General features: G+C 38.1%; 1 protein-coding gene across 2 annotated transcripts in view; it reads left to right on the forward strand.

Annotated features, from left to right (window-relative positions):
- LOC126298377 (inhibitor of growth protein 3-like) overlaps positions 1-24,332 on the forward strand; it is a 171,589-nt gene extending 147,257 nt beyond the window's left edge. For both annotated transcript variants that reach the window (XM_049989686.1, XM_049989685.1), the window contains 7 exons: positions 6,244-6,372; positions 6,448-6,582; positions 7,244-7,327; positions 14,887-15,116; positions 16,818-16,972; positions 23,537-23,765; positions 23,880-24,332. In XM_049989686.1, coding sequence (XP_049845643.1) covers positions 6,244-6,372; positions 6,448-6,582; positions 7,244-7,327; positions 14,887-15,116; positions 16,818-16,972; positions 23,537-23,765; positions 23,880-23,996 — 1,079 coding nt within the window. In that variant the 3' untranslated portion in view covers positions 23,997-24,332. The remainder of the gene's footprint in view (positions 1-6,243; positions 6,373-6,447; positions 6,583-7,243; positions 7,328-14,886; positions 15,117-16,817; positions 16,973-23,536; positions 23,766-23,879) is intronic.
- The last annotated feature ends 1,155 nt before the right edge of the window (positions 24,333-25,487 follow it).

The following is a 25,487-nucleotide window of genomic DNA, read 5'->3' on the forward strand; positions in this document are numbered from 1 at the left end:
ATGAAAATGAAGACATCAGTAAGGAATTGTAGCAGCAAATAAAACAGTTTCTATCCTTGTTATGATGTGAACCAGTAACCGTTATGTTCCAAGGAGCCAAATGTTACGTCCTTGCTGCTAATGATAAATGGGTGGAAGGTGGCTGCAGGATTTGTCGCCTAAGGAATCATAAAAGCCAAGCAAAGGATTAGTTGACACAAGTGCACTTTAAATAAATATAATTTACTCGGCTTGTGCAAAAGAACTGCTTCACTGTTGACAATTTGGGGCAGCTGTGGCTACCTATAAACAGAGGCCCGACATGGGCATGCGTCTAAGTACACTGAATGTTTGATGGTAGAGCTAGCAATCAAGAACTCAGTTAACATTTGAAACCAACTAGTGGCACACAGATAATCTTGGCTAGAAGCAATATTGAACTAGCTGACTGGTGCCCAGGTTTCTGTCACTTATAACACTGTCCTGGTAGTCTTCATTGGTTGGCAAGTTGGAGATAGTTCATTGGTGGTGATGTTTGATGTGCTGCTCCCTGCACCTGCAAGAATCTTTGAGGCACCAGCTCCGGCAGTACCAATAAGCTACAGTACTACACCCCCACCCCCCTTCATGAACCGCTTCACCATTGGAAGGCAGGGGAGGGGAGGGGGGATTATGGCTGCAGGAAGTGGTGAGGATACAGGAGCTGAAGCTGTGGCTGGAGTCAACCTCGTGTCTGAATCATGGAATTTGCCTTAAGACCTACCCAGGACACTAGCTGAGAAACGAGACTGAGTGATGGTACAAGGTCTTCTGCTGATCAAACTGCAGATGTTTCTTGAAGAGGTGTGACGGTCCCCTGGCTAGCTGCAGAGTGGAGGGGACCAACAACTGTGGACGTCTGCTACTTCTTGGCGACAGGATCATGCAATTTACAGCTGTAAAATTGACTCAGGGTGCCATTGCTGCAATCCTCCTGGACCCTGTATCAAAAATGTGCAATTGGTAAGCAACTTTATGATGTTGCCACATTCCCAGTGACAGGTGACAGCTGCCGGTGTGGGTGCAGCAACTGGAGCAAGGTGTGGTGGTGCTGTCCTTGAAGCAACACCACCAGTCATGTGCTGTTGTGATGCTGGGAGCAGTAGGACGACAAGAATAGCAGCAAAGCTTAGTCCCATGTGTGGTGGGTGCGTAGTTTATCCATCTGCTGTGTAAAAAGTGCGTCACAAATTGAGGTCCATTATTAGTCACAAGCCACTCTGGTAAACTCTGAAGGCAAAATTGTGGATTACAGAGCTTGATGTGTGCACTGTGTAATTGTATAGCACATGGGAACCACAAAAAGAAACTTGCTATATGCATTGATGACAATTGGCTAACAAGTGTTACAGTAGCATCCAGCAAAATCCAAATGCAGGTATTGCCAAGGTGTGTCAGGCTTCAGCTAATTAAAGGACTGTTGAGGAGGGGCTGCCTGGTATTTCGTGTGAGCATGGCACTGAGCCATAATCTACTCTATTTGTGAGTCCATGCCAAACCATGTGCAATGAAAATGAGCTAATAGTTTGGTGCAGACTATGTCCAGTGACCCTGATGGAGCAAACTAAGAGCATGTCTCTGGAGAACATTTGGAATCACAACACATGATTGTTCAGATTCAGTGCATAGAAGTGTGACACCTTGTAGCACAGACAAGTCGTGCCGATGTGCAAAGTATTTTTGAACTACTGGGCTAACAGTATGTTTCATGGTCCGAGGTCAACCAGTGAAGACATAGTGCAACAGAATCTGCAAGTCTGTATCCAGTACTGTGGCATGGGCAATCTTCAGGTGATCTAATGGAAACTGATTCAGTGTGTCAGAGTCACTTGCATCAGTGTGGCAACAAGATGTTTCTGCTGTATCAAAGCCTGCATCTGGTCCCAAGGGAAGACATGAAAGTATGTGTGCTTTGACATGCTTGGATGTGGGACTGTACATCATCTCGTATTGGTAGAATGATAAGTGTTGCAATTCCTGTGCAATGCAATTGGGGGCCGTGTTGAAAAGTGTGTGCAAAGTCCTGTGGTTGGTGACCAGGTAGAACTTCCATCTGTACAAATACTGATGAAATTTAGTGTATCCATAGATAATAGTAGGAGCCTCTTTCTCCATTTGAAAATAGTTGCTCTGAGCTCTGTTTAGCAATTTGGAGGTAAAGGCCATTGGTCTGTCAGCAGAACCAATACTTTGTGAGAGTACAGCATCACTGCTGTACAAAGAGGCATCCATGGCCAAGACTACAGGCTTGGAAGGAACAAAATGAACTAGGCAACTATCACTGCGAAAAGCTTCTTTGAGGCATCGAAAAGCAATATCACATTCCAGCAACCACACAAAAGGTACATTCTTGTGGTGAAGGTGGTGCAACAGTGCCGCAATTTGATTTGTATTCTGAATGAAGTGGATTTAATATGTCAGCTTCCGTAGCACTGACGGTAATTCAATAACATACCTTGGAGGTTTGATGTCACGAATTGCTTGCTAGTGAGACTGCTTTGGATGAACACACTGATTATTAATTACATGCCCCAACTGCACAGTCTCTGTTTTAAAGAACACACGTATGTTTGTGTTGGATTTAAGGCCTGACTTGGAACAGGGTGCACAAATTACTAAGGTTCTCATCTGCTGTGCCACCTGATACCACTATATCATCTAAATAATTTGTATACGAAGGCACAGATGCAGTTAATTCTTCCAAATAGCATGGGAAAATTTCTGGAGCAGATGCACTTCAAAAAGGCAAACAAAGGAATTTGAAGAGTCCTCTTGTGTATTAATGACAAACACTTGCTGTGATTGTTCATCTAAAGGGATCTGGAGGTAGGCATCACATAAATCAGTCGTGAAGAAGTAACAATCAGCTCCCAAATGGTCCATAAGTTCATCGGGTAGAGGTAAAGGAAATGAATCGATCACTGTATGAGGGTTCACTGTTGCCTTGAAGTCTGCATAAATACCCAGTTTGTCTGAAGCATTCTTGATCAGTACTAATAGAGATACCTACTAACTGGCTGTGATGGTGTCGTAACACCACTGCTCTGCTACTGTGAAAGTTCCTGAGCAACCTGTTCATGGAGCTCATGTGGCACAGTGTGAACCCTGAAGAAGTGTGGCTGTGTACTATCTTTTATGGTCACATGCGCAACGAAATGAGAAGATTTGGCTGCAAACAAGTCTTTGAATCCAGCACACAAGTGAGCAACACTGTCCTTCGAATCAAAGGGAGTAACTGACAACACATTTTCTACCACAAGCACCCAAACAAATCAAGGCCAAATATACTTGCACTATTCTGTGAATACAGTCTTTTGCAAATTCTGGTACACAGCAGGAAAGCTGCAAGAACTGAGGACTGGAATGTCTTGTTAATCATTTGCTGTAAGCATAGTGTGTGATTTGTACAGCTTGGGCTTGCGAAGAAGATCATTAGTATTGTGACTGAGCAAAGAAACTGTGACACCCATGTAATTGCAACTGAATAGTTTGACCAGGTATCACAAGTTCTACAAAGAGTTTCTTCAAATGGCAATGAACCGAAGAAGAAGTTACTGGTTTTTTGAATTGCACATCTGATCCACACTAGAAGCACTGTTTTGTTAAGAATACACAACATGTACAACAAAGTTTGATTTCTGTGGGCATATAGTAGGAGAGGGAGCCTTCTTTTTCTGGAAGCATACTTCTTGAACATGTCTGTTCTTGCTAAATGAAAAACAAGTTTCGTTTTGTGACAGGCATGTGTGATGCTTATGCACTGAGGAGCAGTGCGGGCAAGACTTCATGCCAGTACCTTGCTAACCTGGCTGTTTACGTGGCTGACTATGCTGAGCCTCATAGGCTGCTGTATGCTCGACTTTTTAAGCAGTATGTTTACATGGATGTGCAGTGCTATCACTAGGTGTCACAGTGAAAATTTTGATTGAGAACTATCTACAACACTGTCACGACAGTCTTGATAGTCAATAATTTGCAAAACTTGCTGCAAAGCAGGGTTGGGATACTTGAGAGTGTTTTTCCTTGTTCTATTATCACCCACATTCTGAGTAATAGTGTCACATATCATAAGGTCAAAATATATTTGCCATTCTCATATTTAATGTTAAACTACCTAGTAAGCACATGTAAGTCCGTTACTCACTTTCTATAATTTTGTCCTGACTGCTTCTTTAGTTTGAAAAAAGTTAAACCATGCAACCACCATATGGACTTTCTCATCATAGTATCTATTCAAAGCATAAATTAATTCTTTATATTGTATAACATGTGGTCACAAAATGGGGACCAATTTGCAGCACGTTGTATACACTCACACTCTGGCCATTGATTAGAAAAGGGGTTGTTTAACAGTACCTAGTGTTTGGTGTGCAGATACATGAGCTTCAAACTGGGCCAAGTACTCTATCCAGCCCTCTTTGTCCTCCTCAGATAGGTGAAATGGAGATAGTAATTATGGCTGCCTAAGTTGTGGCCCTGCCTAGGTGGTGGCATCTGATTGTGATTCTCACTGACTGCTGTCTGCATTTGACTGAAGGCCCTCATCATCTCAATAAACTGGGTCATTATTTAGCACCTGTAACTAAAGAAGCTGTGTTAGATCGAGCATTGGTGCCAATGGCAGTTGTAGCACAGCTAAGGGCGGGGCAAGCATACAGGGGCTGGGGGCTGAAGGTAGCTATAGCAAAGCAAAAAATACTAAAGCTAAATCAATATGTGGCAGCAAGAACAACTTAACTGAAAGAAAATGGAAATCACAGATCTGAAACAGAAATATCAACACACACAAATGGTAAAAGCACTACAGAAATGTCCAGAAAGCAATGAAAAATTCAACAAAGTTTGTTACTAGATGTTATGATGTGGTATGGTGTTCTGAAGAGCCAAATCTTATGTCCTCACTGCTAATGATTCAAGAGTGCTTCTAGTTGAGATTACTTGCGTTTCACCAGTTGGTGTCGCAAGTGTACTTAGGTGCGCGCCCATGTTGGGCCTCTGCTTATAGTAGCCACAGCTGCCACAAGTTGTCAACACTGTAGCAGTTCTTTTGCAAGAGTTGAGTACATTATATTTATTTAAAGTGCATTTGTGTCAACTAATCTTCCAAAGCACTGCTCGCAGCACCCACAATAATCTTAGAGGAACTGGCTCTGGCAGTATCTATAAACTATGATACTACAGGCTTGGTATTTAAATTATAACACAAGACCAAAAAATGACATGTTACAAAACTCAAAACAAGAAGTGGGAGTTAGCATGTTGGAAGTTAGACTGTCATATCAGATATCACAAGAGTACACAGAAAAAATTATTCCATAATAACCATATCTAATCAGTAGAAGACCTGATGATGATATTTGAAACAGTACAGATGAACTATAGCTGAGAGTGAAGGATTTCAAGCAGGGGAGCACAGTCTTGTAGCTCCACTGAGGAAGTAACAGCCAGAAGAATGAAGTCACCCTACTTAGCAGGTGATATGTTGTTGCCCATTGATGATTAAAAGAAAATATGCTGCATAGGGCCCCCCCCCCCCCCCCCGCCCCACTTCAAATTAGTTTGAGAATCCACTAAAATGGCAAAAATTAGCCATTGTTACATGCAAATGATGTTAAACATAAAGTGAATGTATAGATTAGCCACTTCATTAAGACTAAATGACCACTAGAGATGTGTTACATGTACTGCTGCTAGAACAGCCTGTCAAAACTGGTTAATTGAACTATGACTGACTGCTGTTGAAATGAGTCACTTTTTTTATGTAATCTATAGATATGTAACCTTGTTGACATAACTGTTTACTGAAAGTGGCAGTAGTCAGAACATAAGCTGCAAATGAAAATCTCTGGAAATGGAAATTAAAGATTCATTGCTTTTGAAAAAAAAAAAAAATTTTGCTACATATATTTGATTCTTACTAATACCTGACTTTGTTATAGCTGTCCTTCTACTACTGCTGTGAATTGTGGAGGGCCTTCCTATAAAATAATTTACCATCATTCTTAGCAAGCTGAATAAATTATAAACAATTTAATTATATGCAATAATGTAGGAAAAATTCAAGTAAATACTGACATTTATATTGACTCTTAGTAAGTGGCAATTAATTTCCTGTATTAGGATAATTTTAACAGAAACTATTAGCCATTGGTTGAGATATATTTGAAACTGTAAAGGATGCCTAATGCCTGCCATAGTATTGAAAGCTGGTTTTATTTCTTTCAGATAACCTTGAAAGTCTTGAAAAACGGGTGAAGCTCTTCTTTGCAGCAGCGCGGAGAATGAAAGCACATGAGAAAGACCGTGAATATCAGCTGATATGCCGAGACTATATAAGAACACTGGACTTTGCAGGTATGCAAATAGAAGTTATAGTTTGTCCTTTGTATTTATCATCAATATTTCTTTCTATTTAAATAATTGTTTCAGATGAAAAAGTGGCAATGGCTACCCAGATGCATGACTTGGTGGAAAGATACTTGAGAAAACTGGATCAGGAACTTCTCAAATTTAAATATGAACTTGAAGCAGATCATCGAGGAATTACAGAAATATTAGAAAAGAGTATGTTTTTCCTTTGCAAGTTCTAAAATATTTTATCACAAGTAAAAAACAAAAAGATTTCAGTAAATAATAATAGTTATGTTCTGAATCTCTGCACTTACACCTACCAACTTCCTGCTCCATCATCCCCTTTCTCCCCCCCCCCCCCCCCCCCCCCCCAAAAAAAAGTTTTTGTCTCACTTGAAAAATATTATCTTAACTGTGTTGTGCAACATGGAACTTTCATGTTTATAACTGAATTTTATTGTCAGACTTCTTTCTCTTTATTTCATTTTACCTCACACTCAGTAAAAGAAATCAGTTTGTTTGATTATTGTTTGCACCTCATATTTTGTTCATGGTTTCTTAATTAATGCGGGTAAAAGCTGTTCCTCTTACGTCAGTTTTAAGTATATTACTGCAGTGTTGTATGTACAGATGCATCAAGACTGATTTTGTAGAGAAATATGTGTTACTTGCTAAGGAGTCAGTTGTTATGAAATTTCTGTCTACAAAGCAACCAGAAGTTAAGAAAATCTTATCTTTTATTTTAACTGACAATATTACACTTCTGTGTGATTAATTATTGTGTGGCCTGTGACACACATTCGTTAATAATAATGAATACATAACATGGCCTTGGTTTCATGTTTATTTTGGTTACCGAGTACTTCTGTTTCAGGATCTTTGGAAATGGACCAACCATCTGTCACAAAGCAACAGAAGGACCACTATAATTTCACAGTTCCAAGGGCTACGCATTATGGTATGTCGGAATCTCACTAGTTCCATTTTGTCTTATGGTTTTACTACTTTTAATTTACGGATCTTGAATTTTCAATAAAAAGGAACATTATTTTATCCATGCTGGATCTTGCGAACAATGTGGCCATTAAGGATTGTTGAAGAATCAACCAAAGACAAATGTAGAGTAAAAGTCAATAATGGGCCAAGTGCCAAAAAATCTGATTCCGAGTTACGTAGTATTTGTTTAGTTATTTATTTATTTATTAACAAAACTATTTTAATGAAAAAACCAGTACATTATTTTTTATTTATCGCTACAGCAAGAGTCATACAACTATTGTGATTTTTTTTGAAGTTCCCTTCCTTTGAAAATAAATATTTTATTCTTAGAAACGCAGAATGTGCTTAATGCTGTACAGGTATCGGCAAAAACAAGATAAATACTGATGAAAGAAATCACAAGTGTTCATCAGTTTTATTTATAATAATTATTTTATTGAAATATTTTGCAGAGATTATACTGTGGTTAAATTATTTTTGATCCTTCATTTAATTTTGTAAAGGACAAAGAAATTTTAATTGATTAACTGTTTGAAAAATGTTCTGTTAGCTACTTTAAAAGACAGCAGCATTTGTTGCAGATCCTGTTTCTCTTCAGTGAACAATTTGTTTTTAAATTGTTGTGATGTTAAAATAAAATTCTTTATTTTGTCAGTGGTAACCCCTTCCTTGAAAATATTGTAGGTGCTCCAGTCTTCAAATTCGTTAAACACTGTTCTCGTCTTAACACCAGGTGCTATTTTTTTCACTTGGATTCAACTACATTTGGAAATATTTATTCTTGTTGTGTTATTGTGTGTGTCGGCTACTTTTTTAAAATGAAAAAGTCCTGAGGCTGGAGCATAGTAACCACAAATGGATTGTTAGGTGTTGCATTCTCCATAAGTTTTACAAGATCCTTAGGTACTTGACACTCTGACAATCTTCCAGCCTCTTACATTTTTCAGTCTTTGTCACCTGCTGTAGATAATTACAAAGCTTTGTGGCATTGAACCTGTATTCAGCCTCAACAGTAGGTCAGCACATAACAATCCTGCTATCTTTCGGGCCTTATCTGCACTACGAGAAATAATTGTAGTCCTTAGTTTGCTCTTCGGGTTGTTGGAAGTGCCACTTAGCTTGATTTTTCAGGTCTACCTAAAAAATAATTTTTTACATGTAGTCCATTATTGATTTCCACTCTACAAATACTTTTAAAAGATCTTTCTTTAATCTCATAACTGATTTTGAGCTACCATATCTATCTTCAGATTGCTGACTTTTCAAATCATATTTAACGTTTTTGTTATCAGTATTTCATCAGCTCTTGCACTGGACAGGAATATTTGAATATTTAGTGCCACTCTGTATGTTGTGTGCATGGCAAAAACATGCTATTGCGCCCATATCTGAGTAGCTAAAAGCTGAAAGAGATGCATGCGTTTACATATGTTTCAGTGGACAGCACTCTGTCTTGCTTTGGTTTTTAGGCTTTTTTAGGGCAATGCACGAACTGCTGGAGTGAAAACAGTGCACCCATTTTAAATAAATCTGTAAGGCGCACAAACACTTCATATTCTTAATGTGAATTTCAGTCTGAGGCATGTGCTTACATTCTGTGTTTTTGTTTACAATGCAAAGACCATCCAATAAGCAAAGATAATGCTTACTTCATATTAAAAAGAGACCTAAATTAATCAAAGAAAGTATGTGGGAGTTGCAGTATGTTAAGAACAGTAAGAACAGAAAAATACTTATATTCGAGGAGTGAACTTCTTATGTAAGAGCTATAGGAGAGGTTGTTTTAAAAAGTTTTATTTATTTATTTATTTATTTTAATTCGCTCTCCCCTTCCCTCCTCTGCCCCCCCCCCCCCCCAGTAACTAGCAGCAGGAATTTTAACAAAACATATGATTACATTCATTAGAAAGCCCATGCCCTAGAGTTAATGAAAAACCTTAGTTCAGCTGTATTTGTTATATGTGTGACTCCAGCTGTTAGTGATTTAAAAACAAAGAAACTAGTTTGTTCTGTCTTCATTTCACTGATAAGTTACACCATCAAATTGTTGGGAAATTCATCATACTGGGATGATAATTTCAGAATACAGAAGCATGTTATAAGAATTATATCTGGTGATAGTTCTGAAACACTATTTTGAGGGTTGTTCAGAGAAATTTGTTAATGTACAGCAGTTCAAAATACACACTTCCATTGTTGTTCCGTGGTGTTGCCAGTTTTTTTCTGTTCTGTTTGTATATTTACTAGATATATATTTTAGATATGGCCCAGCGAACTGTTTTTCCCATTACAGTTCAAAATTGATGATATAAAATGTTTTTGCATCACTGAGGGCCAATATTTTGGTACCATACTTCACAGGCTTATTTAGAATGTACTGTACAAAACCACAATGGCCTCTAAAGACCTGCAGCATTTCATCAGTTGTCACAAATTAACTGGCATTATAATGAGCAGTATAGTTATTTACAAATCCTTGGTGAAACTCACGAAGAGGTACCAGTTTATCTGTAAACCTTCATTCAATTCTTCTTTCTATATTGTCAAACCTAATTGCTCTAAGAATAAAATGGAAAGATTTATAACTGAAAAGTGATTGTAAGATAGCCGTAACAGTACCATCAGATGCTCACAGTTCACCACAGTTGGCATAATGTCCTTTCTTTATGCCAATCATAAAAATTGCACCGAAAAGAGCATGAATTTCTTCTGTTGAAGTGTCTTTCCAATCACAAGCTCTAGAATGGTTTTTATCACTATATTTTTCCCCTGATCCATCTGTTGGTATGAACTGCAATGTCTTCTATCATGTTTTAGTGATAAAAAGATAAAATGCATCTAAAGGTGTAAATGTGTTTCTGGCAGTCCCTTTTGGGCCCGGTAAAGTTCTGGTAATGTTTTTAGCACTTGTTTTCACTGCAGTTAGGGGTTGAGTAATCCAAAGAGTTTCACCATCTTCTCCAATATAAAGTGTATAGTTACCTTTCGTAACATCATGTGCTACTGTTTCTTCACTGTCATCTTCTTCCTGTGACTGTTCGGATTCACTACTGTGCTTGTCAGCTTCAATAAGTTCCTCTTCCATATCAAAATCGATTTCAGATTCATCACATGTCAACTCATCTTCCGAAATTTCCGCTAGAATTCATCTTCCGAAATTTCCGCTAGAATTCATAGGATCTCTTCTGGATCCCCTATAATATCACTTTCCCTGGAAGTAAATATTGTGTACCCATAAAACAAAAAAATAACACTCTAAACAAGAATATGCATATAATGTAGAACAAATACTTACATGACTAAGCGTGTGGTGGCAATCACACCGCAGAGGCAGAATTGAAGTTAACAGTGCTGTTGCAACAGAACAATGGCCAGGTTTGGTTTCAAACAAGGTTACACACATTCCACCTATGATGAAGACTGCATACTAGATTCCATGGAAACTGACAACTAGCACCAGCCAGTGGGCAATCAAAAGTGTTGTGGTGCGTATGCCGCGGTATGCCCACCAGAGGGTTAATAGTGAGGTAACGACTGAATGTCAAATCGTGGTCTTCCTTTTCCTAGTAATTAACTACACCATGCAGGCATTACAGAACATGGTGTTGCTGGTAGTCATTTATGAAACTGAAATCAAATAGAATATTTTATGAGTCATATTTCTGTTATAGCCAAGGAGGCGTGTCACGCCCCACAAGTATCTCAGTGTGCTATCACCCTTTACGCACTCACCTCGCTATTGAGCTCACGGGTCATGCATCGGTGGGAGGATGAGTGGCTGGAAGTGACTGACAATAAGCTCCATATAGTCAAGCCCACAACACGTGTGTGGTGTACTTCCTTTCAGCCCTGTCGACGGGACGAGGTTCTCTTCACTCGGCTTCGAATAGGCCACAGCCCTATGACGCATGGCTTCCTGCTCCGGCGGGAGGACCCTCCAATTTGTGGTGCTTGTGGTGTTCAGGTCACTGTGCGCCACGTTTTATTGGATTGTGTTTTATTTTCTGACCAGCGGGCCGCCGCTGACTTGCCGGCAGGTCTGCCATCTCTTTTAGGCAACACTCGGACGAATGTGGTTAAAGTTTTAAAGTTCTGTGCCATGTCAAATGTTTTTACAAAGATTTTAGGGAGAGGATTTTAATTTGCTCACTGTGTGACAAGCTCGCCCATATTTTATGTAAGTGGCCAGCTAATGACAATTTTCTGTGGCATTCTTGTTGCTATGTTTTCCCTTTCCTTCGGTTTTACTTTGTTATGTAGTATTTTCTTTCTTTTCCTGCTTTCTTTGAGTTTGTTTTTTAGTTTTCTTCAGTCTGTCCACATTCGTTCATTTTAATGTGTGTCAGGGCGTTGATGACCTCGATGTTGTGTGCCCATAAGCCCCAACACACACACACACACACACACACACACACACACACACACACACACACACACACTCTATTTCTGTTATAACAAAATACTGAGAATAGTGTGTTCCTTACCAATCCTTATTGTACTAAATCTTTCAAGATTTTTATTAATATCTGTAGCCATGAAAATTGAGATTTTTTTTGTGTTCATAAGTCTGCAACTGCTTTTTGAACATTTCACTGCTACATGTGTTTTTGAACTAACATACAGCATTTTACAGATGCTACTATAGCTTCCTATGCTAACACAGTACATAACTGTAGTTATCTAACACTATATGTAAAGATGATCATGCATGAAGTACTACTGTACATGCACTAAACTGAGACTACATTTTTCTGAATTGTATTGGTAATACATAGCAGTTAATTATACAGGGTGTCAAAGGAGGAATGGTCAGTGTTTAGGGATATGACAGGAATGATCATTTGAAGCAAAAAATTCAAGTGAACATGGGTTCTAAAACAGTACTTAAAGATCGCGTCCTGTGTAAGTGACAGAAGTGACCGTTAGTGCGCAACACCTTCAAATGACAAAACACTACCTCAGTTATAGTTATGGACGTGTCCTAGGTGAGTAACATCCGTGGCACTGCCTGTCCTCTGCTGCAGCTTGCGACGTTTAGATTCAGACATGTTTGAACCTTGCCGCTGCAGACACGTGACAGTGAGAGTGACGGGTACGAGTCTTCTGGGCAAAGCACTGCAACGGACGTGCTGGCTGTTATGAGACACTTATCATCGGATTTAAAGCAAACTATGTGGTAAAAAAAAAAAGTTGATTCTTCCACACTTTATGGATTGATATCTTCGCTTGATGAAGGACTGAATTTATTTTCATTATTTGTCATAGTTACTGTGCTGTATGAAACTAAGTAAATGACTGCACAAAATTTTTTATGAGTTTGCAGGGATAAAATCGCATTGCATAGACATTGCGTATAATTCATTTTAGACCATACATGATTTCATATGAAATGCAGCCAACATATCAAAATTGTATTTAAAGTTGAGAGCGGAATGATACCTGTTTCCTTTTTTGAGATATTGGTTGTTAATACACATCCAAGTCATTTCCTGCTCATTGGGAAACAAGTGGTTGTAAAAATCATCATATTTCATAAATAGTTCAAGATATCAAAACGAGGTGGTTTTTTGAAATGACAGCACACAGAAAGGATTTATTTTGTTGTATGATTAACACTTGAAATTTTTTGCTCAAGTATTTGAGTAGAACTGAACCAAGACTCCCCATAAATTCTACAGTGATTTTTCATCCAAATTTTCATAGCTAAATAAAGAGTGAGGAATGGGCAAATGGTATTTCAAAATGACCAGTGTGCAGTCTAGTATTGCAAGTAAATAATTAATTGCTTGAAACTAATCAGGGTAATTAAGGAAAGTTGAACTGCTGATTTGAGGTAAAATTGAAAATTTAATGAACAGCTGCTGCTGCTAGCTATGTAAATGAAGTGTCAAAAACATTCATCTCTTCAAGGCCTAGCCACTTTGAGCATAAAAAGATACTTTGGTGTGATGTTTAACTGTCAAAAAGGCTTCCTTCAAATCCGTATGAGGAATTTCAGGAACAGAAGACACTAGGAAGGCAAATGAGGTGTCAACAAGATCATGCTTTGTGAATAAAACTTGAAAATAAAGAAAAGTGAAAGAAATTGGTCAAATATTTTGTGAAATGATTTGTCTAAAAGAAATAAAATAGAGCAGAGAAACATTTGACATGCCTTTGAATGATGCTTAAAATCATGTACAGACAGCGACGTCCTTCAAATATTTATCTATTTCTTATTTCTTACTTTTAGATAAATCATTTCACAAAACTTATCACTTTTGTCAGAACATTTTTTTATTCTTTACTTATGCAGATTATTTAGATTAATTGAAATACTTGGCCTTGACACTTATTTGGTAGACCTAAAAAATATAATTTGAGATGCAGTGTTAACAATATAGATAAAACTTAGTATACAGAACTGGTGACAGGATTGCAACTGAGTCAGTTAAAATATAAGAAGCAGCCAGCCCTGAACCTGGGACCAACAATGATCCATATTACTAGGCTGCGACACTACCATTACACCTTGTACACCTCCTGCAGATCAGAACTCTTTCATCTATATTTAACTAGCCAGCCGTTCTTCTGCATTTATAGGCTGTTGAAAGTGTTTGGTCATGTAAAAAACCTTTGTCTTTAATTTATTGAAGAGATAGTCGGACATCTCTGTGCTCATGCATATAGTTTCAAGGAATTTGTCATGATCTTCATAGATGATGATATAAATTGTCAAATTCTCCGTTAATATTCCTCCCTTTGTAAATTTCATGCACAGTGCTCCTTTATCAACTTATCTTCTTAAGTAAAGCTACTTTTGTTGGCTTACTCTTGAGATAAAAGATTCTGTGGTTTAGGGGTACCATTTTATAGAAACAGCTGGTTGGCTCTGGTAGCCATCTTGTAGCGGGAGATAGTCGCTCACACACAACACACCAGAGTGTATTGCCCAATGCTGCCGCTTGTTGCTGGAGCGTCACGTATCCAGAGGTTGCACACTGTCAGTCACTTCTGACACTTAACATAGGGTGTGGCCCAAGAGCTGTGATATTTGTTCCATAGAAGAGATGTGTTTCATGTAGCAAAGATGAACAAGTGCTAATAGCTCTTAAGGTATGCATGTTAGAGCCCATGTTTACTGAATATTTTTCCCTTTTTTTTGGTCAAGATACAAAAAACAAAGAGCTTGCAGTAGAAGAGATTTGTTTCAGGTGAAGTAGTGCTCATAACTCTTAAGCCATGTATTCTAGAGCCCATGTTTACTAGACTTTTTTTGCTTTGAATGATCATTCCTGTCACATCCCTCAATATTAACCATTTCTCCTGGGAAACGCTGTATTGTATGTTGACCTGACTTCAGTATTTGTTTGCAGACTGGTTCACATTGTAATGAGTGATACTCCATTTTATCCTTTCTTTCACTTTATTCTCATCATCCTCAACAGTATATCATATTATATGAAACAATAAAAAATATTTCTGCATGTATGTTACAAATTTAAAAGATAAAATTGATATTCGCTTAACTTTCCACAGAAAAGAAACGTGAATCAGTGTCAACGGCACATGCAGCAGAGAAAAGAATGTGTGTTGAAAAATCGTTACCAGTTCCAGACCCACGTCAGTCAGCTACAGTTTCAGGAAGGGTGACTCCTTCTACTACTCCTGCAAATACATCGAATGTGGGATACAATTTAGGTCACATAGGAGCAGGTGGAAATGCTATTGCAGCTGCTGCTTCTCAGGCTATAGCTGCAACCCAACAGGTAGTAACGCGCGCATGTTGCGTGCGTGCGTGCGTGCGTGCATGCATGCGTGCGCACATTATATTTACATGATGAAAGTTAATGACCTTGATGTCCTTATCAGTTGGTAGCTATAACATTTTCATTTCAAATTGTGTTTGGACACAACCACCAACCAGTTGTTCACCCAGATGAATGGCCACTACCAAACTGTGACCAAGAGCAGAGTTGACCATCCAGTGGCAGAAAACACTGCTGCCCACAGCATGCCTCACAAGCCATGGCATCTAGATCCATCTCCACAACAGCAGATTCTCTGAGTTGTGTAGATGGCAGTTGTTCTTGCAACATATCCTTGGATTTTATAGCCATCCTGGCCTCACCCTCCACTACGCCATGCCCCACACCCACCTCCACCCCCGGCCCATGACAGTAACTTCCCTCATCCTGCACTGACACACTCTTCTACACAGTCTTCATCTTCCTCTGATCTATCTCCCCATCTCAATCCGCTTATCCAAGACATAGTGCTCCATGCACAACTTCCCTAGCCGCCGCCAGTTTGAGCTCATCTGTACAGCATTCCTGTCCCAGGCACTTGTTTCCTCTCCTTACTAGCTATCAGTTGCCCTTCCCAAACCCTTTCCATGGCAGGCATCACTAATCATCAGCAATCACTCTTACATGATTTGGCATTTATTTTAATTTTAATTCTGTGACTGGATGCTGTACCTACGCCCACTAATGTAAATTGTCCTATGGGAGGAAGATTGTGTGTACCATCTATTTGTGAACTTTTTCCTATTGGAATTCATATTTCAACTATTTGTGTCTCATGGTTTTTGAGATGGAGATAGGGAAGCAGCTCAACATTTGCCAGGAGATGTGTGGAAAACTGTCAAATCATCACACTTGGGGTGGCAACTCTGCCAGACCAATAATAATCAGTTCATTCTACAGATTTGCTTAATGATTTCTGGCAGTATAAAAGTATAAAGTGTGGTTCATAATATTTCTGTAATTTGGCTTCTGTAGCTAAAAAATGATGTGTTTCACCCTCTCATGTTTTATTTTCTGTCACTAGTGCAAAAACAGGGCATTACTATTATTATTGTTGTTGTTGCTGTTGTAACATGAATTAGCCAGAGCATCAATGAATGCCACTTTGTTTTATTTATAATTTGGATGCAGTTTGAAAATCAGGAGAAATACCAAACAAAGTTTTTCCATCAAGCTTCAATTCAGGTACTTCAGGACTAGAATATAAATCAATTTCTAATTTGTACAATGTTTTTGGAGGTCCTCCCCTTCCTCTTTTATTTCTTCTTCACTGGTGACTGTAATGCTTCATAACCCATAGACATAATAATTTTCATAATGTCACTCTGTGCTTCAGGCTGGCTAGTAAGAAAATGCTTGCAGCAGAAACAAATTATCTCTCCATGAGTGAGGTTTTTTAATATGTTGCATCACCTTTCAACAGGGTAATTACATTATTTAGTTCAGATTGAACACATCCAGTGTGACGTAGATCGCCTTCATCAGTCATGAAATTCTCTAGCAGAAAAACTCTTTTATTAGCATAAAGTGAACAATAGAATCTAATGGATGAGGGAAGATAGAGTAATTTAAACATATTGTGTTTTGTTAATTATGTTTTATATATTTTGTGTATTTGTGTGAAAGAATCATGTTAAGGTGATATTGTGCTTTTACCTGCAGATGCAGCAGGGACGCCGAACTGCAAGCCTGAAGGCTTCGTATGAGGCCATAAACATAGGTGTCCATGCTCATGAATTCAGTATAGGCAAAGAGCTGGCTGGTGCAGCTCAGACTGCTATTGCAGCAATTCAGGAGACAACAAAGAAGCAAAAAAAGTAAGAGTCTGAGGGGTCATTTTTATTTTAACCTAGTAAGATTATGACAGTGAAGCTTTCACAGTATTCTGAAATTGAGATTATCTAAGGTCGATTTCCAGAGAAATCAGCCAGAACTACATGTCATTAAGGTTTCTTTTCATATGTCTCCAATTACAACAAGAAGGACCTGACATGGAATCAGTTAACTAATAAGCACCAGTAGAAAATTTGTTTTCTCTGAATATTCAAGTTCTGTTGTTAAACATACATTTGATCCATGAAATATTTATACAGGTAATGGAAATTCTTGAATAGAATATAAATGCTTATAGAAAGAACCGACCACCATTCACACTGGATAGAATTACTGTGTGGCAGATAATGTCTCAAGGCATTGTGAACGTACACTTGACAACACCAAAAGTGGTGACAGAAAATCATAGCCAGTGTCAACATCTGGTACAACACTGTTGTGAATAAAATTCAACATGCCATTTTTCCAGTTTACACGAAGAACATATGAAAGAGGAATTATTGCTTGAAATATTATGCAAAAATTTTCCTTTTTGTATTCTAGGCACATTCCTAGAAGAAAATACTTTTCTTCAAATAGAATACGCTGTTATTAGCTGTAGGACAACACACAGACTCTTGAATAGGGAAATTTTTTCTCATTTTTGCTGTAGTTGAATGGCTTTCTATTTAAAGGAGCTATGCAGTTAATTTTCTTCAGTAGGTATAAGTGTTTTTAGGTTGTAAATCAATGAGGAGTCACTTGAGATGGCAAGTATGGTAAAACTGGTGGCAATGTTTACTGGTAGCCCTCATGTATGGATGGTTCTGACTTCTGGAAAAAATTATCATAATAATAAATTAATTCCATTGTAGCCTAGAAGAAAGATGAAGATAATGAAAAGTTGATTATTTTATAGAATTCTGATACACACGATAACCCACTGGTTCCAATGTGCTGTAACATATTTATTGGAGACCACTCAAAAGTAACTCTTGTAGAAGGACTCAGTTCATTGGGCTTTAATTCTTAAAAAAAGTGATCATAAAACAAAGTGTTCCATATTATCATTCAGGCAGTTTCTTCCTGAACTTCCTTTTAACAGTGCAGCTGGTAATAAATGTCATAAAAGTATTCAAAACACAAAAATTTTCTACACCATGCATATTGAAAAAAAAAAAAGACATTTGGGTGCATGCACATTCCTTTTTCATAATAATCACTGGAAAAGAAACTTTGATTATATTCATGAAAATGCATCTTTGCTGAATTAGCTAATAGTAAGGAACTTTCTAAGTGATAATACAAAACAATGTGTGTTATGATTATGTATGACCACATATTATATTATTCCTGTTTATATTTTTGTATTATCCTGTGACTGTTTTACAAAGTAAAGTTGCTCTCAAGTTTTATACCTGTAGTAATTGATGTGGGGGAAAAAAAACCCATAAGCACAGTGATTTTGTTGCATTACACTCCAGTCAGCAACTAAATGTTCTCATTACTGCGCCAACGTGTTGAAGTAGGAAAGAGCTCAAACGTGGTAACTGCTGGCCTCAGTTTTTCTGAAAACTAAGGTTTAGTGTCCTAAATAATGTGTGGAAAAATTTGGTGAGATGAAACTGCTTGACTTCCTTGTAGGAGTACCTTAGCAGAAGGGGAAACTAATTGTTGAGTAATTTATCACATTAGATGTTATTCCCACATTTTATGACACCATTATTCTTCAGTAACTGACAGTCTAACGCACTTAGTTGTGTTTGTCAATGCACCATTCATTCTGTAATAGCCAGTGACAGTATATGACTCCAAGTCAGATACCTGAATTACCTCACTCTTGAGTCCAGCTGCTTTATTTAAGTGCAGAAGGTATCAGAGCTGGTGCATGGTATGGCATTTCTGAGCACACTGCAGAAATTTACAGCTGACATCATAGAACTGTCTATAGCAATGTCAAAGAGATACATTGCATTATTTGCTGGTGTACCATATTAACTCCTGTATTGTATACTAATTAATCAGTGATGGAAGGACATACAAACAAATGTATTAAAATTTTTGTACAGTACATTGGAAGTAATTCATAAAATAACTACAAATTTCATAAAACAGTTAGGGAGATACATTTTATTAATTGCTGTGTACCAGTCTTAGCTGGTGTATTGTATAGTATGTAATGAGTAATGGGTGACTATGTATGGATGTACAAATGAACCTATTGAAATTTTATACAATAGGGTAATTCATATAAAATATATGATTTCATGAAGTATTTTAAGTGGAGAAAGTCCATACATTATTATTCATGTTGGCGTGATTTCGCATACTTGTCATTTTGTAATTTGTTGTGATTATGTGGTCAGTTAATGTTTTATATCTACATAGTGATGCATCCAGTCAGTGTTAATTCTCTTCCATGTTGCTGTATTTCAGTTTCAGGTACTTGAAAATGACGTAAGGTTGAAATTAGCTAATCACACAAATTAAATGAAATACATTAACATACAGCCTACACCAGACCTTGTTTTCAACTGTGAAACATACTGAGTTTCATGGGTCTGTTGGCATGGTTCAATGTCAACTTCAGGAGGCTGGAATACAAAGCAAACATGTGGATCTCAAGGGGAAGCTTTGTGATGATCACCAACTCTCCCGATTAGTGTGTCCTGAGAAAAATATCTATTGTGACAAGCAGAAACTAAGTATCTTATGATGAATCAGTATTTTTTGTAGCAGATGATGGTCTAGTATGAATACATAGGTCACATGATGTTGTTTGTAATCCCAAATATATCTGCAAGTCATCTTATAGTGTCTGTGTGTCTGTGACAGTTTGAGGCTAAATGTGTTCCTGTAGATCAGGGATGCTTTACAGGATAGATGGCCAGTGCTAAATTCCATCACTGTGAAACTACTATACTCATGTTCATAAAAAAACAGAATGCTTCGAACGACCAGAGATATTCACAGGACATGTACATTATTATGTTCTGCAGAAATGATTAGCATTTTGAACCATGTTGGCCCACAGGTTCAAGATCAACATCAGTATCACTGCACATCATCATCCTCTCTTAAATTGTGTCTGCGGCCCTTGTTGTTGATATAAACTTAAGGTAATGGAGCAGTGTGACTCAAGCAGATGTGCAGGATGCCTCACAGACATATGCGTAAACTGTACTGTCAAATCAGTGAGTTTGAAAGAGGTCACATTATTGGAATGAGAGAAGGTGATGCATCCATCTAGGAAATTGCTGCTTGTGTAGGACAAAGTGTTTTGGCAGTGCAACGGGTGTGTGCAGAATGGTTCACAGAAGGCCGTAGAACATGACAGGATGGGTCAGATTGCACCAGCCAGACCATGGCCCGATAAGATCAACACCTCATCCGAATGGCATTGCAGGACAGATTTGCATCCTGCTAGGCTCTGATGCAACAGTGTAACATATCGTACACTATTAGGGGTACATTTATTTATTATGGCATGGGGTACATGTGCATCATCTACTTCTCTGCCTACCTTTGAGATGAATGTGCAGAAACATGCTAGATGACAATGGTTTTTGGAATGATGTAATTGGGACAGGAATGGCATCTGATAGTTTTTTTTTGGATGAATCTAGGTTCTGTTTGTTTGAAAATGATGGCCACATTTTGGTTCACCACAGATAGGGGAGTGGCATCACGCTGACTGCATTTGCACAAGACCTACAGTACCAGCTCAAGCCACATGGTGTGGGGTGCTATTAGATGCAACCATACATCACATGTGGTGTGTGTCCAAGGCACTGTGACCATTGTGACCTACATGAATGACGTCCTGTGACCTGTAGCCGTGCTCTTTCTGCACAAAACCCCAGGTGAACACCTGCCTCCTCAGTGTGACAGGATGTGAGCCTTTTCCCCTGGCCCACCAGATCACCATACTTGTGGCCAATCGAAAATGTGTGAAATATGAGTAAATGACAGCTCAGTGCTGTGACTCAATGCCAACCACCACAGATTTACTGTGGAACCTGGTGAATGCAGCGTGGATGGCTATACCACAGGACACCATTCATGCCTTATATGTGTTGATGCTATGACATGTGGATCAAGTTATCAGGGCCTGTGGTGGATCCTGTGCCTACTCGGTAACAGGACATGTGCTGAACCGAGGTGACTGAAATGCTAATCATTTCTTCAGAACATACTCGTGTACATTATTCTGTGAATATGAATGGCCTATCTCTAGTCAGAGTATTCCATATTTTTTGGAACGTGAGTGTATGTTCTGTGATATTAATTTGTTTCTGGCAGAATCAATCTCCAATGCTCAGGCCAGCTGTGGTGCACAAGTAGCCTGCAGAAAAGAATGAGATATCTTGACTGTTCTCCTCTTGCACCGTACCTCAGCCCCATTGAAAATTTATGGCAAGGATGAACTGGACACTGTGAGAAAACTGGCCATATCTCATGCCAAGAACCTGCAGTGATCTTCAGAATATCATCCTAGCTGCCTGGGAATAGGTAACAGAAAATAAGAGATTTATTAAGCACCTTGTAGTCCATACAAAATGAATAAATTTATGAAAAAACATGCTGTGCCTTTTTGAGCCCAGAAAAAATCTCATTAAAAACTATGAACTGTTGTTCCTGTTGATTAAACAGATTCATGCAGTAAAACAAATAATGATTGCTGTAAGTAGTATTTGATCCAAATGCTGCTGTTGTGCAGTTGCTTACCAGTCTGTCATTTACACCATCAACTGACAAAGTCATTACACAGAATCCTGTAATATTCAGGTATTTCCCACTGTTATTCCATCCTTGACTCCATGTCACGACTTCAGGTGCCTTTTCCATGACGGAAATCCTTTGAATGAGACAGAGACAGAGCTAGATTTGTTGTGTTGAAACTGACCCCAAGGATGGTGAGATGGCTTCAATGCAGGATGGAGGATGGTGGAGAGTTATGGCTGGTTTGCAGGTTGTCCCAGCAGAACATGGCTATCAAAATAAACACTTTATTTTACTCAGATATTTGTACTCTTCCAATTCTCGGTATATGGCAGGGGCTGTATGGCCTACAAGGTGATAGTTAGTGCCCAGTTGACTGGTTGTGAAACACATGCCAAGGATTACTGGCACCAGTGCCTGATATTCAACATGTGACATAGTATGTATGAGCGTATGGCACTGGTGGCCGGGAGACCCCTCGCGGTGTGCGGCCGCCGCTCCACAAGTTCTTTAACGCCACTACGGCGACTTGCGAGTGAATGAGGATGAAATTATAATCAGCACAAAACATGTGTCTTAACTGTGAACACCAAAGGCTAGTGCTCTTCATTGCTTGCTAACAGTTGGCACTGACCAGTGTGTGAAAAGTATTTCTTTTTGTTTCGTATGTTCGGAAAATCTAGAAACATTTCCAGCAAATGCAATTCCATCACCCCTTGAAAAAATATATATGTATCTTCTCTGTGTTTCTATGTCTGGTGTAGCAATTTTTGTTTCAGATTAGGATTTTTTCAAACTTTTGCTTGTATTTTCTCACCTGTGATTGTTGCCGATTCATTTTTGTTGTGGCACATCTGAATAAAATTGTTTAGTGTTGAGAGCTATTTTTATCATAATGGACGTAAAGTAACCTCTGTACATGAACCTTAATCATAGTTATTAAAAGTGTTGTAGTATTGACAGTTTTGGTTGTTGCATCTTTGTCATTATCATCGTCATCAACAGCAGGAGTAGCAACAACCAGTTCAGTCACTTGGTTATGTGGCCTCTTTGAGCCAGCATGCAGCATAGGTTCCCATCAGGTTATTCTGTTTCTGCTTATCTTGAGCTTCCTGTTGCTAGTTCAGTCCATCTGTATTTCTTAAGTCTTTGTCCCATATGTCTAGTGGTGATCTTTTTTGCTAAATAGGACTCCAATGTAGTTATTTGTTTTGACCATTGCCATCTTTTGTTCGAGCAATGTGACCAGCGCACAGCTATTTCATGATATTTATTCTTTCCATTATGTCGCTAACCTTGTTGTATATCTGATATCAACTGAACTGCTGTTTTCTGCCTTTGGTTGCATATTGCTGTTTATTTTACAGAGAAAAAAAATATTTATTTGGCGTATGCTCGTAATTTTAGTAACACATATGTAATAGTCAGCAGCTAAGGGCATTAATACACACTTAAGAAATGGTACTCAACTTAAAGAAAGCTAGATTAAATGCTGATGGTGGAGAAAAGGTTGGCTAGCAAGGAAAATAGACATGATGTCGCATAGTTCCTGATCATCGGACTGTGCACCAATCCATTAAATTAAATCCGAATTCTCTCTTGAACATGTAAGGGAATGTGTCATTGTTAATGGAGACCTATCTTGTTGGGGGTATTAATCTCGGTAATGTTTGAAAGGAATGTTTATTGCCTGTGCTCCGTTTTGTCTTTTTCCTCTCTGATCACTGTAAACAACGTGAATGTAACACTACACTATACACAAACTTATTTATTAATTACTTTAGTCAAATTTTTACAAATTTGGAAGATGCCCATCGCCAACTCTATAAGACATTTAATTTTTCCAGGAAATCATCGCATGCTTCATCAAATCAAGGTACAAGTTCCAATGCATCGGCTGTTTCAAATTCTGTGCATCAAACAGTTGCCGTTGTTGAAGAACCGATAGCGACAAATGAAGTGACAGCAGTTGACAACTCTGATGGCAATGATTGGGCATATGATCCAAATGAACCAAGATACTGTATCTGCAATCAAGTTTCTTATGGCGACATGGTAGCATGTGATAATGAAGATGTATGTATTGTTATATTTCTCTTTGTAACACCCATGTAGTCAGTTTTATATTGTTACATGTATATGTTGTTAAGAACATGTCTATTTTACTTCTGACAATCACCTTTGTTTCAGTGTCCATTTGAGTGGTTTCATTATGCATGTGTGGATGTGAAAGCCCCACCTAAAGGAAAGTGGTATTGCCCACAGTGCACTTCAACAATGAGGCGGCGCGGTTCACGGAAGAATTAAATTAGTGACATAAGATATTGTAGGAAACTGAAATCAGGAAAGAGAAATGGGTCATTACTTTCATGATAGCAAAAGTAGTGTACCATCAATCGTATTTTACTCTTTTTTTCTAATGAATTATAATTATGAGATCAAAGTCTAGAAATTATGTGATAAATTTTTATTTCTATTTAATATTTTTTATAATTTCTTTTGTTCAATAGGGAAGTTCCATTTCACTTTCCTAAATTTCAACAGGTTGTTTCCTGATACTAGAAAAAAAAATAAAACATTGTGCCAAAAAATTATATATAATTATTGTGGTGTTTAAAATAAAATGAATTGAATTATTTTTTACATTTAGCCTTAATATTAAGATATTTGTTATCTCCAGAGCCAATTAATCTTTTATGTGTCATCCATAATCTAAGACATTTTAATTTGTTACACAAAGCAGAGGAGTTTGCACAAATTTTTTTATTGATTGTTGAGGATTTATGAGAGTTTGAAATAACAGAAAGTCATGATGTGACCCTAGGAAAGAAAAATTTGATGACTTTTGATAAGACTTAGCTACATAATATATACAATAACAGAAAGTCATGATGTGACCCTAGGAAAGAAAAATTTGATGACTTTTGATAAGACTTAGCTACATAATATATGAGAGCTGAACATAATTCCATAGTTAAAGAAATGTGTTGAGAGTGTGCAAATCCGTAATCAGTCTCAGCGGAACGAGTGTCTTCTAGTCCAAGGGCCTGTGAGTCCTGACTGCTTTCAGCTGGTGGGCATGTAGCAGAGGCAGATGGGATTGTGAGTTTATGTGATTGTAGCTCTAGCAAAATCCACTTCAGTAAACATTGCATTGTTGGTTAGTACTATACCACACCTTTGAAGTCCAGCAGGGGTAACACTACTTAAAAACTCTCCCCAAGCAGGTGAAAAACTTGATACTGAGTTACTTGACTACCTAGGTTATTTTGCAAGCATCTCCCGATAGCCTGAATGTAAAAAGTGTTGAAAGTTGCCATAAAATATACGTCCAGCAGCTGCAGATTTTGGCTGCAATGTGGGAGGATGCAAATTACAATTGTTTGTAGCCTTTTCAATGAAGTCAACGTTCCTTGTGTGGGTAGCATGTCCATCAAGTATTAGTAATACAGGATCCTTTTTCTTCTACCATTTAGTACAAAAACTGTATCTGATTTAGATTGTACAGTCGAAAGTCCCTATTTCACTTACTGTGTAAACCCAATGAGTTGGATATTAGCAACTTTCCTGGACATCCTCTAAAATATCAAAGAATTTCATAACATTTATTCTGGTAAATGCTTGGGCAGCTCTAGCTGCTGAAGATGCCTCTGGTTTTCTCAAAATGTTTCAGGAGGCGATTTCTGAAGCCTCTAACCCAGTCTTTCCAAACAAATTTTTTGTCATTGTTTCAATTATTAGGGCTATTACTCTATTCTTCCAGTTGGTAAGCAAGGCTGCGTACACTCACAACTGTAA

Source organism: Schistocerca gregaria, chromosome X, assembly GCF_023897955.1.
Source record: "Schistocerca gregaria isolate iqSchGreg1 chromosome X, iqSchGreg1.2, whole genome shotgun sequence".
NCBI lineage: Eukaryota > Metazoa > Arthropoda > Insecta > Orthoptera > Acrididae > Schistocerca > Schistocerca gregaria.